This window comes from Ranitomeya imitator, chromosome 5, assembly GCF_032444005.1.
Source record: "Ranitomeya imitator isolate aRanImi1 chromosome 5, aRanImi1.pri, whole genome shotgun sequence".
Lineage (NCBI taxonomy): Eukaryota > Metazoa > Chordata > Amphibia > Anura > Dendrobatidae > Ranitomeya > Ranitomeya imitator.
In genome coordinates this window covers 447830224-447855385 of record NC_091286.1, presented here as the reverse complement: position 1 = coordinate 447855385, position 25162 = coordinate 447830224, and the positions used below count along the sequence as shown (strand labels likewise).

Sequence of the window (25162 nt, the reverse complement as noted above, 5' to 3'; positions counted from 1 at the left end):
CTGATACCGACCCTCAAAGAGACAGACTAGCCAGCTGTTCTAGAAAGAGGACTCGGTCTGGCTCTTCATCCAGCTCTCCGGGTCCCTCCGCAGCGCCCAAGCTGCTGTCCTCTTCCCAATTCCCCTCTTCGGAGGAGGACCTTGGGTCGGATATAGATTCCCAGTCCGGGTCTGACTCTGATTCAGACCAGACTTCTAGTATGCAGGCTATCGTTGATAGTCTCATCTCGGCTATCTCTCAAACCCTCAAACTTAAGCAGGACGAGGCTCCTTCCCAGGATCCTTCCATTTCCTTTAAGCGAGTAAAACATCCCTCTCTCTCCTTTCCCAACCACGAGGAGTTTGAGTCTACCCTGTCTAAACACTGGGAGCATCCCGAAAAGCGTTTTTCGGGAAGAAAACACCTGGACGTTCTATATCCTTTTAGTGCCGATCTTCTTTCCAGGTGGGCAGAGTCCCCTAAAGTGGACCCGCCGGTTTCTCGTCTTTCTTCTAAGACAGTTCTTTCCTTACCGGACGGTGCGTCTCTTAAGGATGCGACGGACAGACAGATTGAGGCAGTAGCCAAATCAGCCTTTGAGGCAACGGGCGCTTCCCTCTGCCCCAGTTTCGCATCCACCTGGGTGGCGAAGGCCATCTCTGCCTGGGCCAAGATTCTTCGCTCGGGCATTTTAGCTTTGGCTTCCCCAGACGAGCTAGCCGAACTTGCAGACCAGATTAACCACGCTGGCAAATACCTTGGATGCAGCAGCTTGTGCGGCCAGAGCAAGTAGCAACATCGTGGCTATTAGCCGCATCCTTTGGCTGAAGGCGTGGAGCGCAGATACCACTTCCAAAAAGTCCCTCAACAACGTAGCCTTCCAGGGTTCCAGGCTGCTTGGAGCTCAGCTAGACCTGGTAATTTCGGACGCAACTGGAGGCAAAAGCACCTCTCTTCCTCCGTCTAGGCCCAAACACTTTTTCAACAGAAAGGGCCCTCGGCCCTTTCGGCATTTTCGCCCATTTGCAACCTCAGATCCCTCATCGCAACAGGAGCGCCCCGCGGCCTCAGGCAAATGAAGGAAACCTTCTTACAAGCCAGCCCCCAGCTGGAGACCTAAGAGCCAACCTTCAAGGTCCTCTGGGTCCCGTTCCAACAGATACCGTTCTAAGTGATGGGTCGCTTTCCAGGGTGGGAGGCAGGCTTCTTTCTTTCAAGGACGCCTGGCTATTGGTGGTCAGCAATGCCTGGGTCAGAGAGATCGTCACCTCCGGCTACAAGATCAAATTTTCTTCCCTCCCAGAAAGTTTCTACTTTCTCTCTCATCCACCGAAACAGGCATCCCAGTTACCCGGTTTTCTTTAGGCCGTGTCTTCCCTGGTTGCCGCCGGAGTAGTTGTTCCCGTTCCTTCCAACGAACAGTTGTCCATGTACTTCGGGACTACGAAGAGGTTCAAGTAGAAGGACGGTTCTCTTGGTCCGATTCTGGATATAAAACTACTGAACCGCCACGTCCGTCTCCGCAACTTCAGGATGGAATCCTTACGGTCAGTGATCGCCGCCATGGAACCCGGGGAGTTTCTCTGCTCGGTGGACATTCAAGATGCGTACCTTCATGTTCCCATTTGTTAACGGCACCAGAGATTCCTTCGGTTTGCAATCCAGGATGACCACTACCAATTCACGGCCCTTCCTTTCGGCCTGGCGTCTGCTCCCAGAGTTTTCACCAAGATCATGGCGATGGTCATGGCCATCCTTCATTCCAGGGGGATTCTAATTATCCCTTAACTGGACGACCTGTTGATCAAGGGATCATCCCATCGAGACTGTGCTCGAAGTCTCCAAATCTCTCTGGACACTCTGACTCGTCTCGGCTGGATCATCAACCGAGACAAGTAATCTCTGATTCCTTCCCAGCGCCTGTCCTTCCTGGGCATGAAATTCAACACGATCTTGGCTCGGGCCTTTCTCCCAAAGGACAAGTTCACTGTTCTCTGCAAAGCAGTCCGATCTCTAAAATACCCAGCTCCCCGCTTACTACGGTTCTGTATGGGAGTCCTGGGAAAGATGGTAGCCTCCATGGAGGCCGTACCCTTCGACTAGTTCTTCACTCGCCCTCTCCAGCTGTTTCTTCTGTCCGCCTGGAACAGGTCCGCGACCTCTTTGGACCGTCCTGTTCGTCTTCCTCTCCAAGCACAGCAGTACCTAACCTGGTGGACTCTGTCCTCTTCAGTCCTGAGAGGGAGGTTCTTCATTCCCCTTCGGTGGCAGGTCATCACCACCGATGCCAACCTGCTCGGATGGGGAGCAGACTTTCAACAACACACAGCGCAGGGCCGCTAGACCACCCAGGAGGCTCTTCTTCCCATTAATCTCCTGGAGATCAGAGCAATCTTCCTTGCCCTATGCCATTGGCAGTCTCTCCTGACCAGTCGTCCCGTCCGCATTCAGTCGGACAACACCACGGCCGTGGCGTACTCTAACCACCAGGGCGGGACTCGCAGCAGTCAGATGATGGCGGAAACGGCAAAAATTCTAAGGTGAGCGGAATGCCACGTTCCGGCCATATCAGCTGTTCTCATCCTGGGGGTCGAAAATTGGGCAGCCGATTTTCCTCAGCCGCCAGAGTCTGGCAGCAGGCGAGTGGTCTCTCCATTCCTCAGTCTTTGATCAAATTGGTCATCGCTGGGGCACTCCAGATGTCGACCTTATGTATCTGATGTAACCAGATCCCGGGACCCTCTGGCCATCGGCCACTACGCTCTGGTAATGCCGTGGTCCCAGTTTCAGATTCTTTACCTGTTCCCCATCCTCTTCCCTTGATCCTAAGGGTAGTAAAGAAGATAAAGTTGGAGGGAATTCCAGTTATCCTGATAGCGCCAGACTGGCCAAGACGCCCTTGGTATGCGGAACTCGTGAACATGCTCACCGATACCCCTTGGAGACTCCCAGACCGCCCAGACCTTCTCTCACAGGGCCTGCTCTTCCACAAGAGTTCTCAGTCTCTGAGATTAATGGCATGGCCATTGAGGCCGCGGTCCTGAGGGAGTCCTGTTTTTCTCAACAGGTCATACAAACCATGATCAGAGCCAGAAAGCCGGCTTCTTCTCGCATTTACCACAGTTACTGGAAGGCCTTTTTCCGGTGGTGTGAAACAAACCAGGTTTTTCCTATGTCATTTTCCCTTCCGGACTTTCTTGGCTTCCTTCAGTCAGGTCTCGATTCGGGACTGTCCCTCAGTACCCTAAAGGGCCAAGTCTCCGCTTTGTCCATTCTTTTCCAAAGGGACTTGTCTTCCATTTCTCAGGTAAAGACCTTTCTCCAGGGAGTTGCGCATCATCCTTTCCGTTCCCCTTTGGAACCTTGGGATCTCAACCTGGTTCTCAGTGCTCTTCAGGCCGCTCCCTTCGAACCTCTTCAGGATGTTTCTTTTTCCCTTCCCTCATCGCTATCGCATCAATCAGGAGGGTCTCCGAGTTGGTAGCCTTTTCCTGCCGTTCCCCGTTTCTGGTTCTTCATCAGGACAAGGTAGTTCTCAGACCTGTCCCTGCGTTCCTTCCCAAGGTGGTATCTTCTTTCCACATCAATGAGGACATCATCCTTCCCTCATTTTGCCCTTCCCCGGTTCATCCCCTGGAGAAGTCTCTTCACAAACTGGATGTGGTCAGGGCCATTTGGTCTATCTAGAACTGCCCCCTTTTGCCAATCCGATTCTCTGTTTGTCATCTCTGAGGGTCACCGGAAAGGCCTTCAAGCGTCCAAATCCACAATCTCTCGCTGGATTCGCTCAGCGATAACGGAATCCTACCGTATTCATGAGACACGGCCCCCTCCCGGGCTGCGGGCCCACTCCACCAGAGCTGTCGGAGCTTCTTGGGCTGTTCATCACCAGGCCTCCGCCTTGCAGGTTTGCAAGGCCGCAACCTAGTCGTCTTTGCACACTTTTACGAGGTTCTATAGGGTCCATACACAGGCCTCGTCTGATACAGATTTTGGTAGGAAGGTACTACAGGCGGCGGTTGCACACCGGCCGACCTGAGCCCTTCTCTTAGTCTTTTTGTTACCCACCCTTCTCTGGGACTGCTTTTGGACGTCCCACGGTTATCTCTGTCCCCCAATGAAGCGCTACAGAAAGAGGGATTTTTTGGTACTTACCGTAAAATCTCTTTCTTGGAGCCTTCATTGGGGGACACAGCACCCTCCCTGCTTGTTTGTTCTTGTACCGTGTTTGGGGCCTGAGTGCCCTGGTTTAGTTGGTGCTTATACATTCTGAGTTCTGTCGCTTCTCCTACTGCTTTTTACACCAACTGAGGTGCTTGGTGAATGTCTGTGGGTGTATACTGCCAGGGAGGAGCTACTCTTTTTCCTTTTTTGCATAGTGTCAGCCTCCTAGCAGCAGCAGCAGCATACACCCACGGATATCTGTGTCCCCCAATGAAGGTTCCAAGAAAGAGATTTTGCGGTAAGTACCAAAAAATCCCTCTTTTATTAAGTTGCCTAATAATTCTGCACAGTAATAGTTACTTGCACAAACAGATATCCTCCTAAGATAGCCAAATCTAAAAAAAAAACACTACAACTTCCAAAAATATTAAGCTTTGATATTTGAGTCTTTTGGGTTGTGTTACGGAACCACTCAGCACCCAGAATATGTTGTGCAGTTATATGTATGTATAATAGGTTCCATGTGAGATGCATGTCCCTAATGCATCAGCCCACAGGCTGCGCGCCTGGGCAGAGGGAACACGATATTCCCCTTTTGTCTGCCCCTCACCTTTGTAATTCCCACAGTAAATATTGGCCTCTGTATCTGTGTGATATATTCTGTGTCCTGTGAGTAAAGTGTTGTCAGACTGGAAATACGTGGAGAAGCAGTGATCTTTTATATGCGCCCATGTAACCAAGCAATTCCAGCCAGCGTCCTTCATTCAGACTCCAGCCAAAGCAGAGTGGACCTCCTGAAACACGGGGTGGTACTGAAAGAGGTACCCCAGCTTGGTAGACCCCCATTACAGGTTGATTGAGAAAATAGTTGTTGATCAATAATAAAGATAATTCTCTAAAATACAATTTGCCTAATAATTCTGCACACGGTGTATGTTGTTTGTATTTTACAAGGGGGATGACTACATTTGAAAATGGGTTTCCAGGTAGTGGACAACCCTTTTAAGAATATTTTTTATTCTTTAATTCTCATTAATTCCATTAAATACAAGATATATTGAATTTGCTTGACTATTGTCCCTTACTTTTATGAAGAGCACTACATATCTACCTGCTTTTCTTATAGTAGATCAGTGGTCCCCAACCTTTTGACCTAGAGAGCCACATTCAGCTCTGAGAGGGGGTCACGAGCAACATCCTGCTCCTGTCTCCCTCAATGTAGTGTCAACCAAAGCCCCCATTACGAGTATAATAACCAAAGCTTTTCCACAGAAATCACTCCAAATAAGTGCACTGAGATCCAAGGGTTACCAAAATGCTCCAATTCAATCTTTCTCCCATCAAGGACTCCCAATACACTATCGCATTCAGGTTCAAGAACTGGCTCTAACAGTTAATATCATCCCCCATACTTAAAACATCTCTAAACCCCTAAAACCAATATATGTGCATCTAGATCTGCTCTTCTGTGCAGGGCTACTCAAAAATTCACCATTTTGAAATGTGCTTTTCATGCCTGTTTGCTAGACCTGGAGCTAATGCACCAAGCTGGCAGACAGACGCGAGCCACAGTTCATGGGACCGCGAGCCACATGTGGCTCCCGAGCTTACAGGTTGGGGACCCCTGTAGTAGATCCTCAGGAGACACGCATGTGAATTAGATCTTATTCCTAAAGGCGACATTGCCTCTTCCCACAGTGGGATGTAAAAGTCAAACCCATAATGTCTGTGTTGTTTGTGCTTTTAGTCAGTAGAGTTGTGATGGGTTTTTGAGTAACTTATGAAGAAGACTCTTGTAATGGCAACCTTCTGTCTTACACTATGAAAGGCAGGAGAAAGAGGCCTACATCAAAGCAAAGTATGTGGAGAAGAAATTTGTGGATAATAGTGTTGAATCCAAGCTAATGGCCAGGAAGAAAATGTTATCCCGGAAGAGCAGTGATAACCGCCTGAGCTCCAGTGATAAAAGCTTTGGTGTAGAAGAGCTCAGCAGAGCCGCATCCAGAGCCTCAGGTAAGCCCCAGTGCAATGTGCACACTGACTACATCAAGTGCTACTATCTTTGGAGTTAAAATGACTTTTTTTTAATTTTTATTCCGCGTTATATAACCTCCCATATATGTGGAATTAGACAGAAAATTATAAAAACAGATTTTTCATAATTGAGAAATGGAATTTTACTAAGTTTTTAATGATGCACTAATAAATACATATTGTGGTTAAAGAAACTGAATATTCACTTAGCATGCTAATACAATCCCTTTTACATAACTGTAGTTATCATTTAGGAGAACATAGGCTAAAACACTGATTGTTTCATTGTCTAGAATTTGTTGGAGGGCTGATGAACATCGCACACGTATAAATGTGCTCACTTTTACTATTGCATAAACTGACCCTCAACCTTAAGTAACTTTTAAAAATAACTTAAAGGGTGCATTGTCGTGTACTGGTCCAATATGAATAACCTATCCTTAGTACGAGTAATTTATAGGGTAGGACATCAATATGCGAGTTCTGGAGAACCCCTTGTATGGGCTTTACACTTCCAAACCTTTGGGACCCACATGATTCTGAGAATGCTTTACATTCAGGTGAATGGACCTGTGCAGCCGAGCCAGCAAGAATTAGAAAGGGACTCTATGCCATGCTAGTGCTGTGACTTATTTATTTTCAGAAACTGTTGGCGTCTGATAGGTTGAAGCTCCACAAACACAAAGAGATGGCATAGCTTAATGATATGACTTCACTCTATGGGATAGGAGTATCCCTTTATCACTTTAAAGTGGTTTTTGAGTTATTTGGGAAAATCTAACGTATTTTTAAGACTATTAGACACACTTTTTTTCCTCCCAAAATGTGGAGGAAAATGGAAGGTGCGTCTTACAGTCCGGATGTACCGGCTGTGGTGTGGAGGTAGGGGAATGGCATCGGCGGAGCAGCGGGTCTAAAGAGAAATGAGTAGTCTCTGCATTCCACGCCTAGGGGCGTGGAGGGCAATGAATATTCATTTCTCTTTAGCATCCTGATCCCAGTCCTGGTATGCATGGTCCCATCCTTATTCTGGTATGATTTGGCTCCCAACCCCGCTCCTGGTATGCATGGCCCCATCTGAAAACATAAAAAGACCAAACCATTACACTTACCTTCCCGGCGCTCCCTCGCAGTGTCCAGCTTCATTGCGAGTAGCTGCTTTATGCTTGTAAGCAGCGCATGGCAGGGACGCCATATGCTACTCACAAGCAGAGCACAGCTGCCAAAATACTCACTGCTCTGCACGCCAGGACTGTGCGCGCAGAGAGCAGTGAGTATTCATTGCTCTTCAGTATCGCGCACAGTGACAGTTGGAGCCTAGCTGGAGCCTTCCTGCAGCTGCCGGGCGGTCATGTGTGCCGCTACTTAAGAGAAATTAATATTCACCTCTCTGGGCGTGGAGATAGGTGAATATTCATTTCTCTTAAGTAGCGGCACACGTGACCTCCGGCCGCAGCAGGAAGGCGGCGGCTGACACTGTGCGTTTTACTGAAGAGTAGTGAATACTCACTGCTCTCTGTAAACTTCTTAACATTAGCTCTGATAATTATTTTTTCTATATAAGATGTGGCTTGATATTATTCAATTTCTTCCTCTAATCAAAAGTGTGAGCAAAGGCAGCTTCTTTTTATGAGGAAAATAGTGCTTTTCTTTTGCGACGCTGGGCACAATTTACCTGATTCAGTATATGTAAAAACAACATATCTGCTTAATGCTAAATATTAGCTCACACCATTAATCCACACTGGAGAGACGCACAGTGTCTGGTCCAAAAAAAAGGTGATTTTTGGTACTCTCCATTAAATCTTTCTCATGGCCTTCATTGGGGGACACAATAAACCATGGGACACCCAGTAAATCATAGGTGAAGTCTGGTGCAACCTCAAAAAAAACCTGTGTTCCCCAGTTAAGGCTACGAGAAAGAGATTTTTTTCCTCTGGCATTTTATTGAGTTGGGAGACAGCAGAAACCATAGGACATCGCAAAGAAGTCCCTGGTTTAGGAAACATAATGACATTGTTGCAATAGGTAGAGTAGCAATCCGTTGGGCTACCATGTGAACAACTACGGGCTGCAGCGATTTTCAGCCAAGACCTGCATCTACTGGTAATCGGTAAAATGTTGAAAAAATGTTGAAGACGAAATAGCAGACTTAAGGAGCTGAAGAACAGATGCTGAACTTGTCTGCTTGCGCAATATGCCCTCCTCAGTGAACTACTAGGAAGTACTGTGACCCCATGAGCCACACGGTGCCAGATGGAGAGGGGAGTGCGCAGTAGAATGAAACTGATATGGGCAGGCCAAGGGGGGAGAGTTGCGCCGCAAAGGACCATACTCGCCATGGTCCAGGCAGGCATGTTACAGGGGTCGCCACAGTGGAATAGATTTGCTGAGGGCTGATGAGGGAAACATTGCGAGAAGGAAACATGGCCCTAGGGGAAGATGCTAGCGCAATGCAGGCCTAGATGGAGGGACATACTTAATTGTTCTGAAAATGCTTGGTTCTGTGCGCACTGGACCCATCATCATCTCTAAGGAAAATGCTATGCTCTGGGGAATAAGCAAGGGGGGGACTAAGGCAAAATACTTGCCACGGGGTTACCTGATTGTTGACTGCATCAGATACTATGGGCAATCCCAATGAGATACAGATTAAACACTACAGGCTGTTCTTTCCGTTTGTGGGGTGAACAGAGTGGCACATCCCGCTCTGTTATCCAACCTTAAGGGCAAAAGAGAGCAAGGTTAGCACTGTGCAGGAAAACCTATAGGTAGGAATAGGTGTAGATATACAACCCCTGGCAAAAATGATGGAATCACCTGCCTTGGAGGATGTTCGTTCAATTGTTTAATTTTGTAGAAAAAAAAAACAGATCACAGACATGGCACAAAACTACAGTCATTTCAAATGGCAACTTTCTGGCTTTAAGAAACACTAAAAGAAATCAAGAACAAAAAATGTGGTAGTCAGTAATGGTTACTTTTTTAACCAAGCATAGGGGAAAAATTATGGAATCACTCAATTCTGAGGAAAAAATTATGGAATCATCAAAACAAAATAAACAAAAAACACTCCAAAACATCACTAGTATTTTGTTGCACCATCTCTAGCTTTTATAACAGCTTGCAGTCTCTGAGGCATGGACTTAATGAGTGTCAAGCAGTACTCTTCATCAATCTGGCTCCAACTTTCTCTGATTGCTGTTGCCAGTTCAGCTTTGCAGGTTGGAGCCTTGTCATGGACCATTTTCTTCAACTTCCACCAAAGATTTTCAATTGGATTGAGATCTGGACTATTTGCAGGTCATGACATTGACCTTACATGTCTTTTTTTCAAGGAATGTTTTCACAGTTTTTGCTCTATGGCAGAATGCATTATCATCTTGAAAAATGATTTCATCATCCCTAAACATCCTTTCAATTGATAGGATAAGAAATGTGTCCAAAATATCAACATAAACTTGTGCATTTATTGAAGATGTAATGAGGCCATCTGCCCAGTGCCTTTACCTGACATGCAGTCCCTTATCATCAATGACTGTGGAAATTTGCATGTTCTCTTCAGGCAGTCATCTTTATAAATCTCATTGGAACGGCACCAAACAAAAGTTCCAGCATCATCACCTTGCCCAATGCAGATTGGCAATTCATCACTGAATATGACTTTCATTCAGTCATCCACAATCCATGATTGCTTTTCCTTAGCCGATTGTAACCTTGTTTTTTTCTGTTTTGGTGTTAATGATGACTTTCGATTAGCTTTTCTGTGTGTAACTCCCATTTCCTTTAGGCATTTTTTTTACAGTTCGGTCACAGATGTTGACTCCAGTTTCCACCCATTTGTTCCTCATTTGTTTTGTTGTGCATTTCCTGTTTTGGAGACATATTGCTTTAAGTTTCCTGTCTTGACGCTTTGATGTCTTCCTTGGTTTACCAGTATGTTTGCCTTTAACAACCATACCATGTTGTTTGTATTTGCTCCAGATTTTAGACACAGCAGACTTTGAATAGCCAGCATCTTTTGGAACATTGCATGATGATTTACCCTCTTATAAGAGGTTGATAATCCTTGCCTTTGTTTCAATTGACAGCTCTCGTGTTGGAGCCATGATTCATGTCAGTCCACTTGGTGCAACAGCTCTGCAAGGTGTGATCACTCCTTTTTAGATGCAGACTAACAACCATATCTAATTTGATTCAGGTGTTAGTTTTGGGAATGAAAATTTACAGGTTGATTCTTTTCCTCAGAATTGAGTGACTCCATAATTTTTCCCCTATGCTTGGTTAAAAAAGTAACCATTACTGACTACCACATTTTTTGTTCTTGATTTCTTTGTGTTTCTTTAAAGCCAGAAAGTTGCCATTTGAAATTACTTTAGTTTTGTGCCATTTCTGTGATCAGCTTTGTTTCCACAAAATTAAACAACTGATTAAACATCCTCCGAGGCCGGTGATTCCATAATTTTTGCCATGGGTTGTATATACAGTACTTACAAAAAGTTAAGGATATTTGGCTTTCAGGTGAAATTTATGGTAAATGTAAAAAGTTTACATTACACTGATATTTTATCATTAAAGTAGGACCTTTTAAGTAGACGCATGCAATGGTGATTTCCTCATCTCAAACAATTTATTGAAACAAAAGTCAACAACAGTGGTGGGCATACCCCAACAAAAATGTCAGTGTCTCAGTAACTTGTGATGTGACCTTGTGCTTCAATTACCGTACAGCTTGACTACGGCACTCATGCTGTGCACAAGTTGAGTTATTGTCTGCTGAGGCAAGGCATCTCACTCTTCTTGAAGTGCGGCCCTTAAGTCATTGAGATTCTTGGGTACAGACTTACGAGCCTCTACGTGTTGAATCAGCTGATCTCATAGGTTTTCTATGGGATTCAGGTCATTTGAGTTATCCGACTCTCCAGCTGCAGTTTCCTAATGATGCAGCATCGATGAGCTGGAGGCTTGTCATCCATGAAAATTAAATTTGGCCTGTGTTTATGCACAATGACTGGATTAATGATATTATTCAAGTAGTAGGGGCTTGACACTGTGGCATTCACAAAGTGTAGGGGAGTTCTGTATTTACTAGGCACACCTTCCAACACTGTAACACCACCACCACCAAAGGCTCTTCTGGTGACAACCAGTGGCTGATGCATGGTGCTATCCTTGACGTCTCCAACATCATTTCTGATTAGCATGAATTGACTTTTATCAGTGAACAGCACTTAAGACCCACTGCTCCCTCGTCCAGCATAGATGCTCCCTGGCTCATGCAAGATGATGATGTCTTTGGTGGTCTGGTCAGTTACCCTTGCAGGTCGTCTAGCACACAGACCACACTGATGAAAACAGTTGAGTAGACTTTAAATTTGTCTGGATTTGTGTGACATTCATCATCAGGATCCGAAGGGCATAGTGCACAAGCAAGCTGTCATCCGTTTGGGATGTGACCATAGGACGTCCACTTCTATGCCTGTCTCTTTGTATCTCTGTTTCATCCTGCTGATGACACTCTGTGACCTTCTAAGCTCGGTGGGCACTTCCGTCTGAGAACATCCTGCTTGAAGCCTCTCAGTGGTGATGTACTGTTGATGAATTGTAAGGTCTCGTCTTGGTCTCATGATGTCAAAATTGAAGAGCATGATGTGGAGGACTGTTTGAATACTAATTGTAAATGAACCCTGAAATTTATTCGGCGATTCATGGATTAAACACCTGTTGTGAATTTTGTCATTAAGCTCCTTGTTAGAGAACAGCAAGTTGTGCAGAGAGTACTGAAACATTGAACACTTGGACATGTGCGTTCAGGCGTTTAGAGAAGGTCACATTAAGTTAACCTGAAAAGGTTAGAGTACATTTTAGGATCATCCTGAAATTTCACCCAAAAGCCTAATATCCCTAACTGTGTGTATGTACATATGACATACAGTACCAAAATCTTTGTGTTGCTTTAGTCTAATACAGGTGAGGGACTAAGGTTAATTTGTGTCACTGTTTGTAATTGTAGGCCTACTAATAAGATTCAGTTGATTTGCACTATTCTACAGCTTCAGCACATCTGTGGTTAGCAGGCAATGTGTTGCAGTTGTAGCTTTTTATATATAATTTCTCTTTATTAGTAGATGCTTGTTGGTCATATTCATAGTGCCATTTAACCATCATTTTGCGCTGGTAGATGTTAATGTTTTCAGTAGAGATATTGCATGGGACTGTATGTTGCATTCTAGGAGATTGCATACTTGTATATGTATTAGTACTGCTTTTATTGGACGTCTAGTTGGCATTCTCTTTGGCACTGCTATAATGGAATACAGTATGATCTGATAATTAATTTTCACAGTCTCTCTTTTGCCAGATAGCTGTCTGGTTTACTTGACCTCTTTCCTCTTTTACTGCCTGCTTTATGCTTTGCTAACCTCTATGTGGCCAGCGGTTGCCGTTAGCAGTGACGAAGCAAGGCGGGAGTCTCTCTTCTGTCCTGATGAGCTAGACTCGCTCTTCTCCTACTTTGATACTTCCTCAAAGCTCCGTAGTAGTAAGTAACCTCTCTTATACAGTGTGTAGTCTTGGCTGCTTAGGTTCTTTCCAGTTTCCTTCATTTGCTGCTTCTTGTAAATATAAATCTTTATTTTCTTTTATTTTTCATGAAAATCTCCATTTCTATTCCCTTAAGTATTCGAAAACTGTCTCCACTTTTTTATCACGTTGAGGAGATTACTGCACTAATATTATACATACAATTACAATTGTTTCTTCCCACTAGTATGGTTTGATAATGTAGAAGGGGGTACATAGTGGTCAGTATATAGTGATGACCTTCATAATTATAATGGAACAGTAATCAAAGCTATTTTGTTTTGGGGTTTTTTGGCGGGTGGGGGTTGTAGTTTTGTTTTTTCTTTTCTGTATGGTAGCTCAGATTCACTAGTATTTGGAAATATATTAATTGATTAATTTACAGAAAAACCATTGTATATACAGCGAGAAAGTGTTAAGAGAAGCCCTGTAATAAAAAACAAAGTTGCTGAATTTTTTTATGCATTATGTGGAAGTTATATTTAAAATTACTTATTTAAAACTATCTTATGACAAGAATGTATCAGAAAATGTCCCGTTGTATTAATCAAATTTTATAATTTTTTTGACTTCCAATGTCCTTTTATATTTAAAAAAAATCTGAGAATATTACAGGTATTACTACTCGAGGTAGGCCTCGGTTGACACTTCCTGTTCGGTGGAGATAATTTCTCAGCAGTAATTTTATCATCATTATAGACTTGATTTCAATAAAAAGGTAACACCTCTATTAGGCCTCATTAAAGAAGTTGTCCACTACTAGGACAGCCCTTTTCATGCCCCGCACTTGGCCCCAATCAAATAATAAAGCTTGTACTCGCCTCCCGTGTCTGCACCGTTCCAGCATTGTCTGCACTCGTGTTCCTGCGGCTCTCATACGGTTGTTATCACACGACCCCAGCACCCAATCAGCTCTGGCGTCACTGGCCCCACCTTCGTACGGTTAAGTAATTAACAGGAAGTGAGAGCTGTCCATGTTTTAACATAAAACTTGACTAAATGAATTGTAACAAATGCTGTCATCTTTAGAAAACAGTCAGTAACAACTGTTGCTTTTGTACATATCATTTTGTATTTTAATGAATTTAAATAAGGGCAGAGTCAGACAGCCGTATAAATGGGGGCAAGGTCAGAACGCAGTACATGGACTGGCCAGCGGCTCTCCCAATTCGAGAGTGACGGCTGCATGTCTTTCTGTGCAGTTGTCATGCTCAGGTCAGGAGAGCCGCTGGCCAGTCCCTGCACTATTGAAATTCATTAAAATATGAAACGGTATGTAAGAAAGCAACAGTTGTACTGACAGTGATCTAAAGATGACAGCATTTGTCCTAAAAAAAAACATTTAAATGGCAATATAGGGAGTTTGGATGTTTCTCCCTTTTTTCCTGGGTTGCTATACTTAGGAGACTGGCTCATAATTAAAGGGCAACTGTCAGTAGGATCAACCCTCCTAAGCTGTGCATATGGGCATGTAGCCCATAGGTAGCTGAATAAAATGATACCGTGGTATATGTGATCCATTGTGCTATTCCAGAGAAATCAATGTTTTTCTTACAGTTGAAACCAGAAGTTTACATACTCTATAAAAAGACACATACACTATCGTTCAAAAGTTTAGGGTCACCCAGATAATTTTGTGTTTTCCATGAGAACTCATACTTTTAGTAATCAAATTAGCTGCCAAATGAATTGAAAATCTAGTCCAGACATTGACAAGGTTCGAAATAAAGATGTTTATTTGAAATAATAATTTTCTCTTTCAAACTATGTTTTCATCAAAGAATGCTCCCTTTGCAGCAATTACAGCATTGCAGACCTTAAGCATTCTAGCAGTTAATTTGCTGAGGTGATCTGGAGAAATTTCACCCCATGCTTCCAGAAGTCCCCCCCACAAGTTGGTTTGGCTTGATGGGCTCTTTTTGCATACCATACGGTCAAGCTGCTCCCACAACAGCTCAATGGGGTTGAGATCTGGTGACTACGCTGGCCAATCATTACAGATAGAATACCAGCTGCCTGCTTCCTCTCTAAATATTTCTTGCATAATTTGGAGGTGTTCTTTGGGTCATTGTCCTGTTGTAGGATGAAATTGGCTCCAATCAAGCGCTGTCTACCGGGTATGGCATGACGTTGCAAAATGGAGTGATAACTTTCCTTACTCAAAATCCCTTTTTATTCGGACTCCCATGACAGCACACGAGAGAGGGGATCCGCCCTTAAGGAACAGGAAACCTACAGATACAAAAGGGCGGCACCTCTCCCCATGCATCAGTTGGTTTCCTGTTCCTGAAGGGACTGGATGCCTATAGATACTACAGGAGTCCAGGCCGGCCGGACCGATTCTGGTGGCGAGAGGGTCTCCCACTTCGGCCGGTGCGGGTACCTGAAGTAGTCACGGTGGCCCTGGCAGGGCGGCACGGCGGTGACTAGGCAGCGAGGAGCGGTCGCCAGGGGGTGTCCGGTCTCCGGGGCCAGCGTCTGGTAAGTCGCCCTTCCCGTGGGCTGTGGGTCTCTCTGGAGCAGGGGGGAGCGCGGCGGCATCTGGGGGGGCGCCGATCGGATCGTAGCTGGCCGGCCTCGGCGTTCCACGAGAGCTGCAGCGCTGACAGGAAGCGCTGTAAGCTGTGGTGACGTTGGGGGGCGGAGCCGGCGACGTCTTCCGGATCGGTGAGCTCCTGCGCATGCGCGGGGGCTCCAAGATGGCGGCGCCCACCGGAGATCAATATCGGAACCCAAGCCTCAACTATCCAAAGAACAAATGATGTTCAGTGGATTGGAGCAAAAGAAGCGCAGAGTGTTTCCTTTAAATGAGAAAATACAAGATCTTATTAATAGGGAATGGAGGAAACCTGAGAGAAAAGGCTCCTTACCACCTGCGCAAAAACGCCGATACCCTTTTGATGACCCAGCAGTAGGTAACTGGGAGAAAGCACCCAAGCTGGATGCAGCAATTGCCAAGGTAGCTAAACGATCTTCTCTCCCATTTGAAGATATGGGAACACTTAAAGACCCCCTGGATAGGAAAGTGGATACCTTCCTGAAGGGAACCTGGGAGATGGCAGCTGGCTCCTTAAGACCTGCGGTAGCTTCAACCTGCACGGCAAGGTCAATGATGGTCTGGCTGGACCAGTTGGAGACCCAATTAAAACAAGGGTCCTCTAGAGAGTCCATTCTCTCAGCATTACCTGTAATCCAGGAGGGGGCGGCTTTTTTATCAGACGCCTCAATTGACTCCGTAAAGTTGGCAGCTAGAGCAGCAGGACTTTCTAATGCTGCAAGGAGAGCCCTATGGCTGAAATGCTGGCCGGGGGATATGCAGGCAAAAGCGAAGCTCTGCGCTATCCCTTGTAAAGGCGAATATTTATTTGGGCCTACCCTGGATGAACTCCTGGAGAAAGCAGGAGATGATAAGAAAAAGTTTCCCAACCTGTTCAATCCATACCGTCGTCCCTTCAACAAAAGAAGGTTCAACCGGGGAGGAAAGCGAGCCTTTTCACCAGGGAGAGATCGTCCCAGATGGGAGGATAGGCGAAAGCGAGGTACAGGTCTCATGTTTCGCCGTAACCAGACGGAAAATAAAAAACAAGACCAATGACTGGCAATTCCAGTGGGAGGGAGACTATTGCATTTCTCGGCAGAGTGGTCGAAAATCACAAACAGCGTTTGGATAAAAGACACTGTTTCCCATGGTCTCAAGCTGGAATTTGTTCATATTCCACAGGACAAATTTAGGTTAACACCCTGGCGCTCATCTCCCACTGAACAATTCGCCCTAGAAGAGGAAGTGAGGACTCTTTGTTCCAAAAATGTTTTGGTAGAAGTGCCGTATTCTCAGGCAGGGGAAGGGTTTTACTCTCCCCTGTTCCTAATCCAGAAGCCTGATAAATCTTACAGGACCATTATAAATCTTAAGGGTCTCAATAAGTTTTTGGTGAAACATACTTTCAAAATGGAGTCCATCAATTCGGCAATAAAAATGCTTTTCAACAACTGTTTCATGGTAGTAGTGGATTTGAAAGATGCCTACTATCATGTACCCATTCATGCTGATTTCCAACGATACCTGAGGGTAGCGATACTAATGGGGGGTAGGATTCGACATTTTCAATTCAGAGCGCTCCCCTTTGGGATCACCTCGGCACCTAGGGTGTTTACTAAAATAATTGCGGAAGTTATGGCGCATTTAAGAGAGTCAAATATCCTTATAGTCCCCTACTTAGACGATTTCCTCATTGTAGGTAACTCGGTAGATCATTGTCTGTCACAATGGGAGATTGCTAAAACCAAACTAGAACGGTTGGGTTGGATCATAAACTTTGAAAAATCTAAATTACAGCCCCTAAATGTTCAAAAATTCCTGGGGTTAATGTTGAATTCAGTGACACAGCAGTGTCTCCTCCCTATAGAGAAAATGGACCAAATTCAGAGTTTTGTATTAAGAGCAATCAATACACCTTCCATGACACTTAGGCAAGCAATGTCTCTACTTGGGTCACTCACATCTTGCATCCCAGCAGTTAAGTGGGCTCAGTTCCACACCAGGTCCCTACAAAATGAAGTCCTGTTCCATGACAGAGCCTTAGGAGGCGCATTGAATGGAAAATTGACATTGAGGCTGATAACATTGAATTCCCTTAGATGGTGGCTAGATAAACAAAATTTATCAGCAGGGGTTCCCTGGATGATAGATGTCACCCACGTGATAACCACGGATGCCAGCTCTTCAGGGTGGGGAGCCTATATGGGGGACATGGTGGTCCAGGGACAGTGGGAACCCTTCACAACATTTTCATCAAATCAAAGAGAGTTGTTGGCGGTTGAACTGGCTGTTAAAAAATTCCTCGTATATCTGCAGGGCCAGCACGTCAGAATTCTGTCGGACAACAGAGTGGCGGTCGCTTACATAAACCGGCAAGGGGGAACTCGTTCCGAAACTTTAATGCGGATCACGGATCGGTTGTTCCAGGTGGCAGAGCTCAATTTTCTATCTTTGACAGCTCTTCACATCAAAGGAAAAGAAAATGTGGCAGCAGATTTCCTCAGCCGAAATGTGTTAAAACAGGGAGAGTGGTCTCTCAACGAGGACATTTTCAATCTTGTCGTCCGCAGATGGGGTCAACCAGTGGTGGATCTATTCGCCACCAGAAACAACAGAAAAGTAAAACTTTTTTGCTCCCTAAATCCCAGGGAGAATCCCCTGGCGGTAGACGCGTTTCTCATAAAATGGGATTTTCCACTAGCCTATGCTTTCCCACCACTGAACCTGATACCTCTAGTGGTGAGGAAAATCAGGGAGGATCGAGCGAAAGTCATCCTTATCGCCCCCTTTTGGCCCAGAAGAACCTGGTTTGCCTGGCTCAAGACAATGTCTGTAGCGGTCCCCTGGGTACTGCCAGAGATCCCGAACTTGCTTTCGCAGGGACCGATCTCCCATCCACAAGTGACGGGGCTCCATTTGACGGCATGGTGTTTGAACGGTCACTATTAGTGGGAAAAGGCTTCTCTCCAAACTTGGTGGAGACGCTCCTAAAGAGTAGAAAGCAAATAACTACGAAAATCTACTCTAGGACTTGGAGAAAGTTCTTGTCTTGTTCAAAGTTTAATATCCAAGACGGGGTGCCAGTACAACAAATCCTAGAGTTCCTACAGAAGGGGTTCGAGTTGAAACTCTCTCCTAGTACCCTTAGGGTACAGGTCTCAGCTTTAGGTGCCCTGTTTTCCTGTAATATAGCGAATAACTACTGGATAGCGAGGTTTATGAAGGCAGTTAGTAGATCTACACCACTGCATAAAGACAGAACAGTTCCATGGGATTTAAATTTAGTTCTGTCCTCTCTAACTAAACCCCCCTTTGAACCTCTGCAGGAGGCCTCGATCAAAATGTTGACACTTAAGACAGCCTTCCTGATCGCCATAACCTCAGCTCGCAGGATAGGGGATATACAGGCACTTTCCAGAGCTCCTCCATACACTGAAATCTTGTCAGACAGAGTAGTCCTTAGACCAGACCCAGCATATCTGCCAAAGGTGGCGACACAGTTCCATAGATCACAGGAGATAGTTTTGCCGTCCTTTATTCCTAATCCCTCTAATCCTAAAGAGCAGGAGCTTCATACGTTAGACGTCAGGAGATCTCTTCTTCAGTATATTTCAGCTACTGATAATTGGAAGAAGGATGGGGCACTGCTTCTTTCCTTCCAAGGTCCAAAGAAAGGATTTAGAGTATCGAAATATTTACTGGCTAAATGGATTAGGGAAACTATCTCTCTAGCTTATACAGCAGGTGGGGGGCCAGCTCCGCAGAACCTAAAAGCACATTCCACCCGGGCCATGGCGTCATCCTGGGCAGAAAGATCTGGAGTGTCAGTGGAGCAGATATGTAAGGCGGCCACATGGTCATCCCCTTCCACTTTCTTTAAACACTATCGGTTGGATTTGGGGTCCTCCTCTGATCTTTCCTTTGGGTTAAGGGTGCTACAATCTATAGTCCCTCCCTAAGGTAGCTTACATCTCTGTAAATCTCTCGTGTGCTGTCATGGGAGTCCGAATAAAGCATTAAGCTACTTACTGGTAGCGGCATTTTTCGGAGGCCCATGACAGCACCCTTAGTTCCCTCCCTATTCACGTGGGGGTAGCACTTCCTGATATGTATATAGCTAATATGTAAATCTCACGTATGGTGTCTTATTACAATAATGGGTTATTTTGTTTCAAATGTATATAATGTATATATTGTATATTTGTGTACCACTAACCGCGGCAGTCCTCTCAGGCTCTGAAATACAACTGATGCATGGGGAGAGGTGCCGCCCTTTTGTATCTGTAGGTTTCCTGTTCCTTAAGGGCGGATCCCCTCTCTCGTGTGCTGTCATGGGCCTCCGAAAAATGCCGCTACCAGTAAGTAGCTTAATGCTTTCCATGTACAAATCTACCACTTTACCAGCCCCAAAGCTACCTCAGACCATCACATTACCTCCACCATGCTTGACAGATGACATCAGGCACTCTTCCAGCATCTTTTCAGTTCTGCATCTCACAAATGTTCTTCTGTGTGATCCAAACACCTCATACTTGGATTCGTCTGTCCATAACACTTTTTTCTAATCTTCCTCTGTCCAATGTCTGTGTTCTTTTGCCCATATTAATCTTTTTCTTTTATTAGCCATTCTCAGATATGGCTTTTTCTTTGCCACTCTGCCCTGAAGGCCAGCATCCCAGAGTCGCCTCTTCACTGTAGACGTTGACACTGGCGTTTTGCGTGTACTAGTTAATGAAATTGCCAATTGAGGACCTGTGAGGCATTGATTTGATCAAACTACAGACTCTAATGTACTTGTCTTGTTGCTCAGTTGTGCAGCAGGGCCTTCCACTTCTCTTTCTACTCTGGTTAGAGCCTGTTTGTTCTCTCCTCAGAAGGGAGTAGTACACACCGTTGTAGGAAATCTTCAGTTTCTTGGCAATTTCTCGCATGGAATAGCCTTCATTTCTAAGAACAAGAACAGACTGTCGAGTTTCACATAAAAGTCCTTTTTTTGGGGCCATTTTGAGAGTTTAATGAAACCAACAAATATAATGCTCCAGATTCTCAACTAGCTCAAAGGAAGGTCAGGTTTATAGGTTCTCTAATCAGCCATACTGTTTTCAGCTGTGCTAACATACTTGCACAAGAGTTTTCAAGGGTATTTTAACCATCTATTAGCCTTTTTACACAGCAAACACAAAGTACCATAAGAACACTGGAGTGATGGTTGTTGGAAACGGGTCTCCATACACCTATGACGATATTGCATTACAAACCAGACTTTTGCAGCTAGAATAGTCATTTGCCACATTAACAATGTATAGAGTATATTTCTGAATCATTTAATGTTAGCTTCTTTGTATGCATGTCTGACGTGAAATCAGAATAAACCTTTTCCCATTTAGGTCAGTTAGGACTACCATAATTATTATTTGCCAAATGCCAGACTAATGAGAGAGAAAATGTTTTAACGCATTTTTATTACTTACTGCAAAGTCAAAAGTTTACATACATTTTATTAATATTTGGTACCAATACCCTTAAACTGAATAACTTGGGTCAATCTTCTGGGAGATCCTTCCACAAGCTTCTCACAATAGTTGATCGAAATTTGGGCCCATTCATCCTGACAAAAGAGGTGTAACTGATCCAGTTTTGTAGGTCGCCTTACTCTTACCTGCCTTTTCAGCTTTGCTCATAAATTTTCAATAGAATTGAGATCAGGGCTTTGTGATGGCCACTCCAAAAATATTGACTTTCCTTAAGCCACTTTGTTACCATTTTGGCAGTATGCTTCCACCCAAGCTTTAACTTCCTTGCTGATATCTTGAGATGTTGCTTCAGTATTGCCACATAATCTTTTCTCATGATGCCATCTATTTTGTGAAGTACAGCAGTCCCTCCTTCAGCAAAACAACCCCACAACATGATGTTTCCCCTGTGTTTCCCAGTTGGGATGGTATTCGTAGGCATCCAAGCTTCTCCCTTTTTGCTCTAATTAATTCAGATGTTTCCAAAAACTTATCAGAAGCTTCCAAACTTGACATCCTCATATGGGCAGTCCAGAATTGTTTAAAGGCGTCTTTGGGGTATATTCCTGATGAAGGGACCAGATAGACCTTGAAATGCGTTGAATAAACCACCAGAGCACGGACTAAATCCACAAACTATTTTGCATAACGTCTCTCAGAATTGTTTAAAGGCATAGTAATCTTAGTGTATGTAAACTTTTGACTTTGCAGTAATAAAAATGCCTTAAAACATTCTCTCTCTCTCTTTCTCATTAGTCTGGCATTTGGTAAATAATAATAGTTATGGTAATTTTAATTTACCTAAAATAGGAAAAGTTTATTCCGATTTCATGTCCAATATTAAGAAAAACATGCATTTGTGTCTTTTTTATGAGCTGTTCCAGGCCATGGGCGGGATACTGATCTGCATGAGAATCTGCCTCCAGAGCTTATTTTACATGAAAGGGAGTTACCAGTGTGATGGCCGCTCTCTGCTCTCCTGAGTTTCCTGCAGTGCTGTGTGTGATTATAACTGACACATCTGCAGGTTCCTCTCAGCTCCAACCTCCAGCTCACAGGTAGATAGGGTTGTAATATTGTTGCAAGCAGAGCTCTGTCTTGCAAACATTTTTTGCTTCTCTCAAAGTTCAGTTCTACTGTTCTGTTACTTACATGTCTCACATTGGTAACGCCCCCTTTTATTTAAAGGACTAAAAGCCCTGGAGGCAGATTCTCCTGCAGATCAGCGTCTGGCTGATAGCCTGGCACAGCTCATTTACATAGAAGAAAAACATGTATTTCGCTGGTATAAAACATCAGATCACACATATCAGGGTGTCAATTTATTCAGCTTCCTGTAACCCACATGCCAATATAGATGGTTTAGGAGGGTTAATCCTACTGACAGATTCCCTTTAAAAGACCTGACAGTAGGTCCATGCTGCCCGAAGCATGTCCAACTTGGATCATAGATGGCTGAGTTTTTGCATTTGTGTATGTTTTACTCTGAAACGCTATGGCATATCGGTTAAAACCATAATTGGCTGACAGGTCTCTCCAGTATGAGTATATAGGGAGAGAACCGGTAGTATAGAAAAGAAAATATATCTTCAGTTTGCCCTAGGCAGCAAATCTAAAACCGTGAGCTTCCAATTATGGACACTGCACAGACAAAGTCTTGTGTCGGTAACAAGAGATCCAAGTAAAGTGCAGGTGTCCGACATCTTATCCAAAATGTATTAGTATAAAGTAAAAAAGGAAAGCAGAAAAATTCCAATGAACTTGCCTACACTGATGGCAGCTAGAATCTGTTAGGTTCCCGTAGAATCCGGTTAACAAGTTAAACTAACCAGATAGCTTAAAATTTTGTCTGCTTATATCATTTACTTCATGAATGACTTGCTTTTACTATATGAATGGGGTTTACAAAATCCTAAAGAGTTTGTGTTAATTTGTACTGCTTTTGATCTTAATTGATAACACATATCATTTGTATTTTTAGTGAAAAGCAATGACAGTGGAATACAGTTTAGTGCTGATGGCAGTCGGGAGCTCCTATCATCTGCAGGGTCTTCCAACAGTTTATACGATGCAGGTTAGTGTCACTCTGTGCTTTACACACACACACACACACACACACACACAGCTCCAAAAATAGAGAGAACACTTAAACAGAATATAACTCCAAGTAAATCAAATTTCTGTGAAATCAAACTGTCCACTTAGGAATCAGCACTGTTTGACAATCCATTTCACATGCTGTTGTGCAAATGGAATAGACAACAGATGGAAATGATTGAATGATTGCCAATTATCAAGACACACTCAATAAAGGAGTGGTTCTGCAGGTGGGGACCACAGACCACATCTCAGTACCAATGCTTTCTGGCTGATGTTTGGGTCACTTTTGAATGTTGGTTGTGCTTTCACACTCGTGGTAGCATGAGCTCAGGTAGTGCAGATCATCCAGGATGGCACATCAATGCGAGCTGTGGCAAGAAGGTTTGCTGTGTCTGTGAGCGTAGTGTCCAGAGGCTGGAGGCGCTACCAGGATACAGGCCAGTACACCAGGAGATGTGGAGGGGTCCGTAGGAGGGCAACAACCCAGCAGCAGGACTGCTATTTCAGCCTTTGTGCAAGGAGGAGCACTGCCAGAGCCCTGAAAAATTACCTCCAGCAGGCCACAAATGTGCCTGTATGTGCACAAATGATTAGAAACCGACTCCATGAGGATGGTCTGAGTGTCCGATGTCCACAGATGGTGGTTGTGCTCACAGCCCAACACCGTGCAGGACGCTTGGCATTTGCCACAGAATGCCAGGATTGGCAAATTCGCCACTGGCGCCCTGTGCTCTTCACAGATGAAAGCAGGTTCACACTGATCACATGTGACAGACGTGACAGAGTCTGGAGATGCCGTGGAGAGCAATCTGCTGCCTGCAACATCCATCAGCATGACCGGTTTGGCAGTGGGTCAGTAATGGTGTGGGGTGGCTTTTCTTTGGAGGGCCGCACAGCACTCCATGTGCTCGCCAGAGGTAGCCTGACTGCCATTAGGTACCGAGATGACATCTTCAGACCCCTTTGTGAGACCATATGCTGGTGCGGTTGGCCCTGGGTTCCTCCTAATGCAGGACAATGCCAGACCTCATGTGACTGGAGAGTGTCAGAAGTTCCTGTAATATGAAGGCATTGAAGCTATGGGCTGACCCGCACGTTCCCCAGACCTGAATCCGATATATATATACACACACACACACACACACACACACACACACACACACACACACACACACACACACACACACACACACACACCCACCCAGCCATAGCAATAGGATTACTTCGGATTTATATATATATATGCATAATGCCTTATCCGAGCACATTCGCTCATCACTAATTATTATATATAAAAAAATAGTACTGTTAGTGAACCACATGTGATTGGAGGCTTAGTTTATCTTTTACACAGTAAAAAGCAGTAAATTATAAACTAGACTGTATTTTTTTTGTAAAGACAGTGCTTCCTTTTCCCATATTCCAGAGATGGAAAAGAAACATGAAAAGAGGGATTCTGCTGTGTTTCCAGACACTCCAAGCACTAAAGAAATCCCAGGGCTGCAGCTGTATCGTGCAGCTTTTCAGCAAAACCTTCCTGCAATGTCTGAGGCTTTGGCTCATGGAGCAGAAGTCAACTGGGTTAACAAAAAAGAAAGCAATTCTACACCTCTAATAAAGGCCGTACATGGGGTAAATATAGAGATTATAGTTTACACGCTTGGCTCTGCTTAGAGTGGAATGAAATGACAATGCTTTTCATTTTTTAACACCACATCGCACTAATATGGCTTTCCCTTTTCTTTCATTTTTTGTTTTTATTATGTAAATAAGTATTTTATGTTCATTTCAATCTCAGCAGGATTTTTGCCCCCCTCCACCAAACAATTTATATTTACATGTAGCTTTTTCAAAGTTACAAGTGCAAAGAAATATCAGAAATACCTTTTATATGGCCTGTTCGTTCCTTGTTAGTGATTGATATGCAAATGAAAAGCTGTTGTAGATGTGAAGCCTCTGTCACTCCAGCTCTATTCACCACCCAGCACCACCTTCTGCTTGACTGACAGCCTTATACTGTGTGACTTGAGGCAAAGGAGCTGTCAGTCAAGCAGAAGTAGGCAGCACTGGGCAAGAAATAGAGCTGGAGTGACTGAGTCATTCATATTTTTACCATAGTCCTTCAGCTTTGTTTGCGTATCATTTCAAATGCTGATTTCTCAGTAACAGGAACATATCGGCCATGTAAAGTTTTGCTCGACTTGTGTTTGAAGCTGCTACATGCCCATATAAATAGTTTGGGGCGGGGTG

The 25162-nt window shown here is 44.4% G+C and overlaps 1 protein-coding gene across 2 annotated transcripts in view; it reads left to right on the top strand.

Moving 5' to 3' along the window:
• The window catches only part of ACAP2 (ArfGAP with coiled-coil, ankyrin repeat and PH domains 2), a 152544-nt gene that overhangs the window by 108682 nt on the left and 18700 nt on the right, over positions 1-25162 (top strand). For both annotated transcript variants that reach the window (XM_069727191.1, XM_069727189.1), the window contains 3 exons: positions 5973-6157; positions 22794-22886; positions 24339-24544. In XM_069727191.1, coding sequence (XP_069583292.1) covers positions 5973-6157; positions 22794-22886; positions 24339-24544 — 484 coding nt within the window. The remainder of the gene's footprint in view (positions 1-5972; positions 6158-22793; positions 22887-24338; positions 24545-25162) is intronic.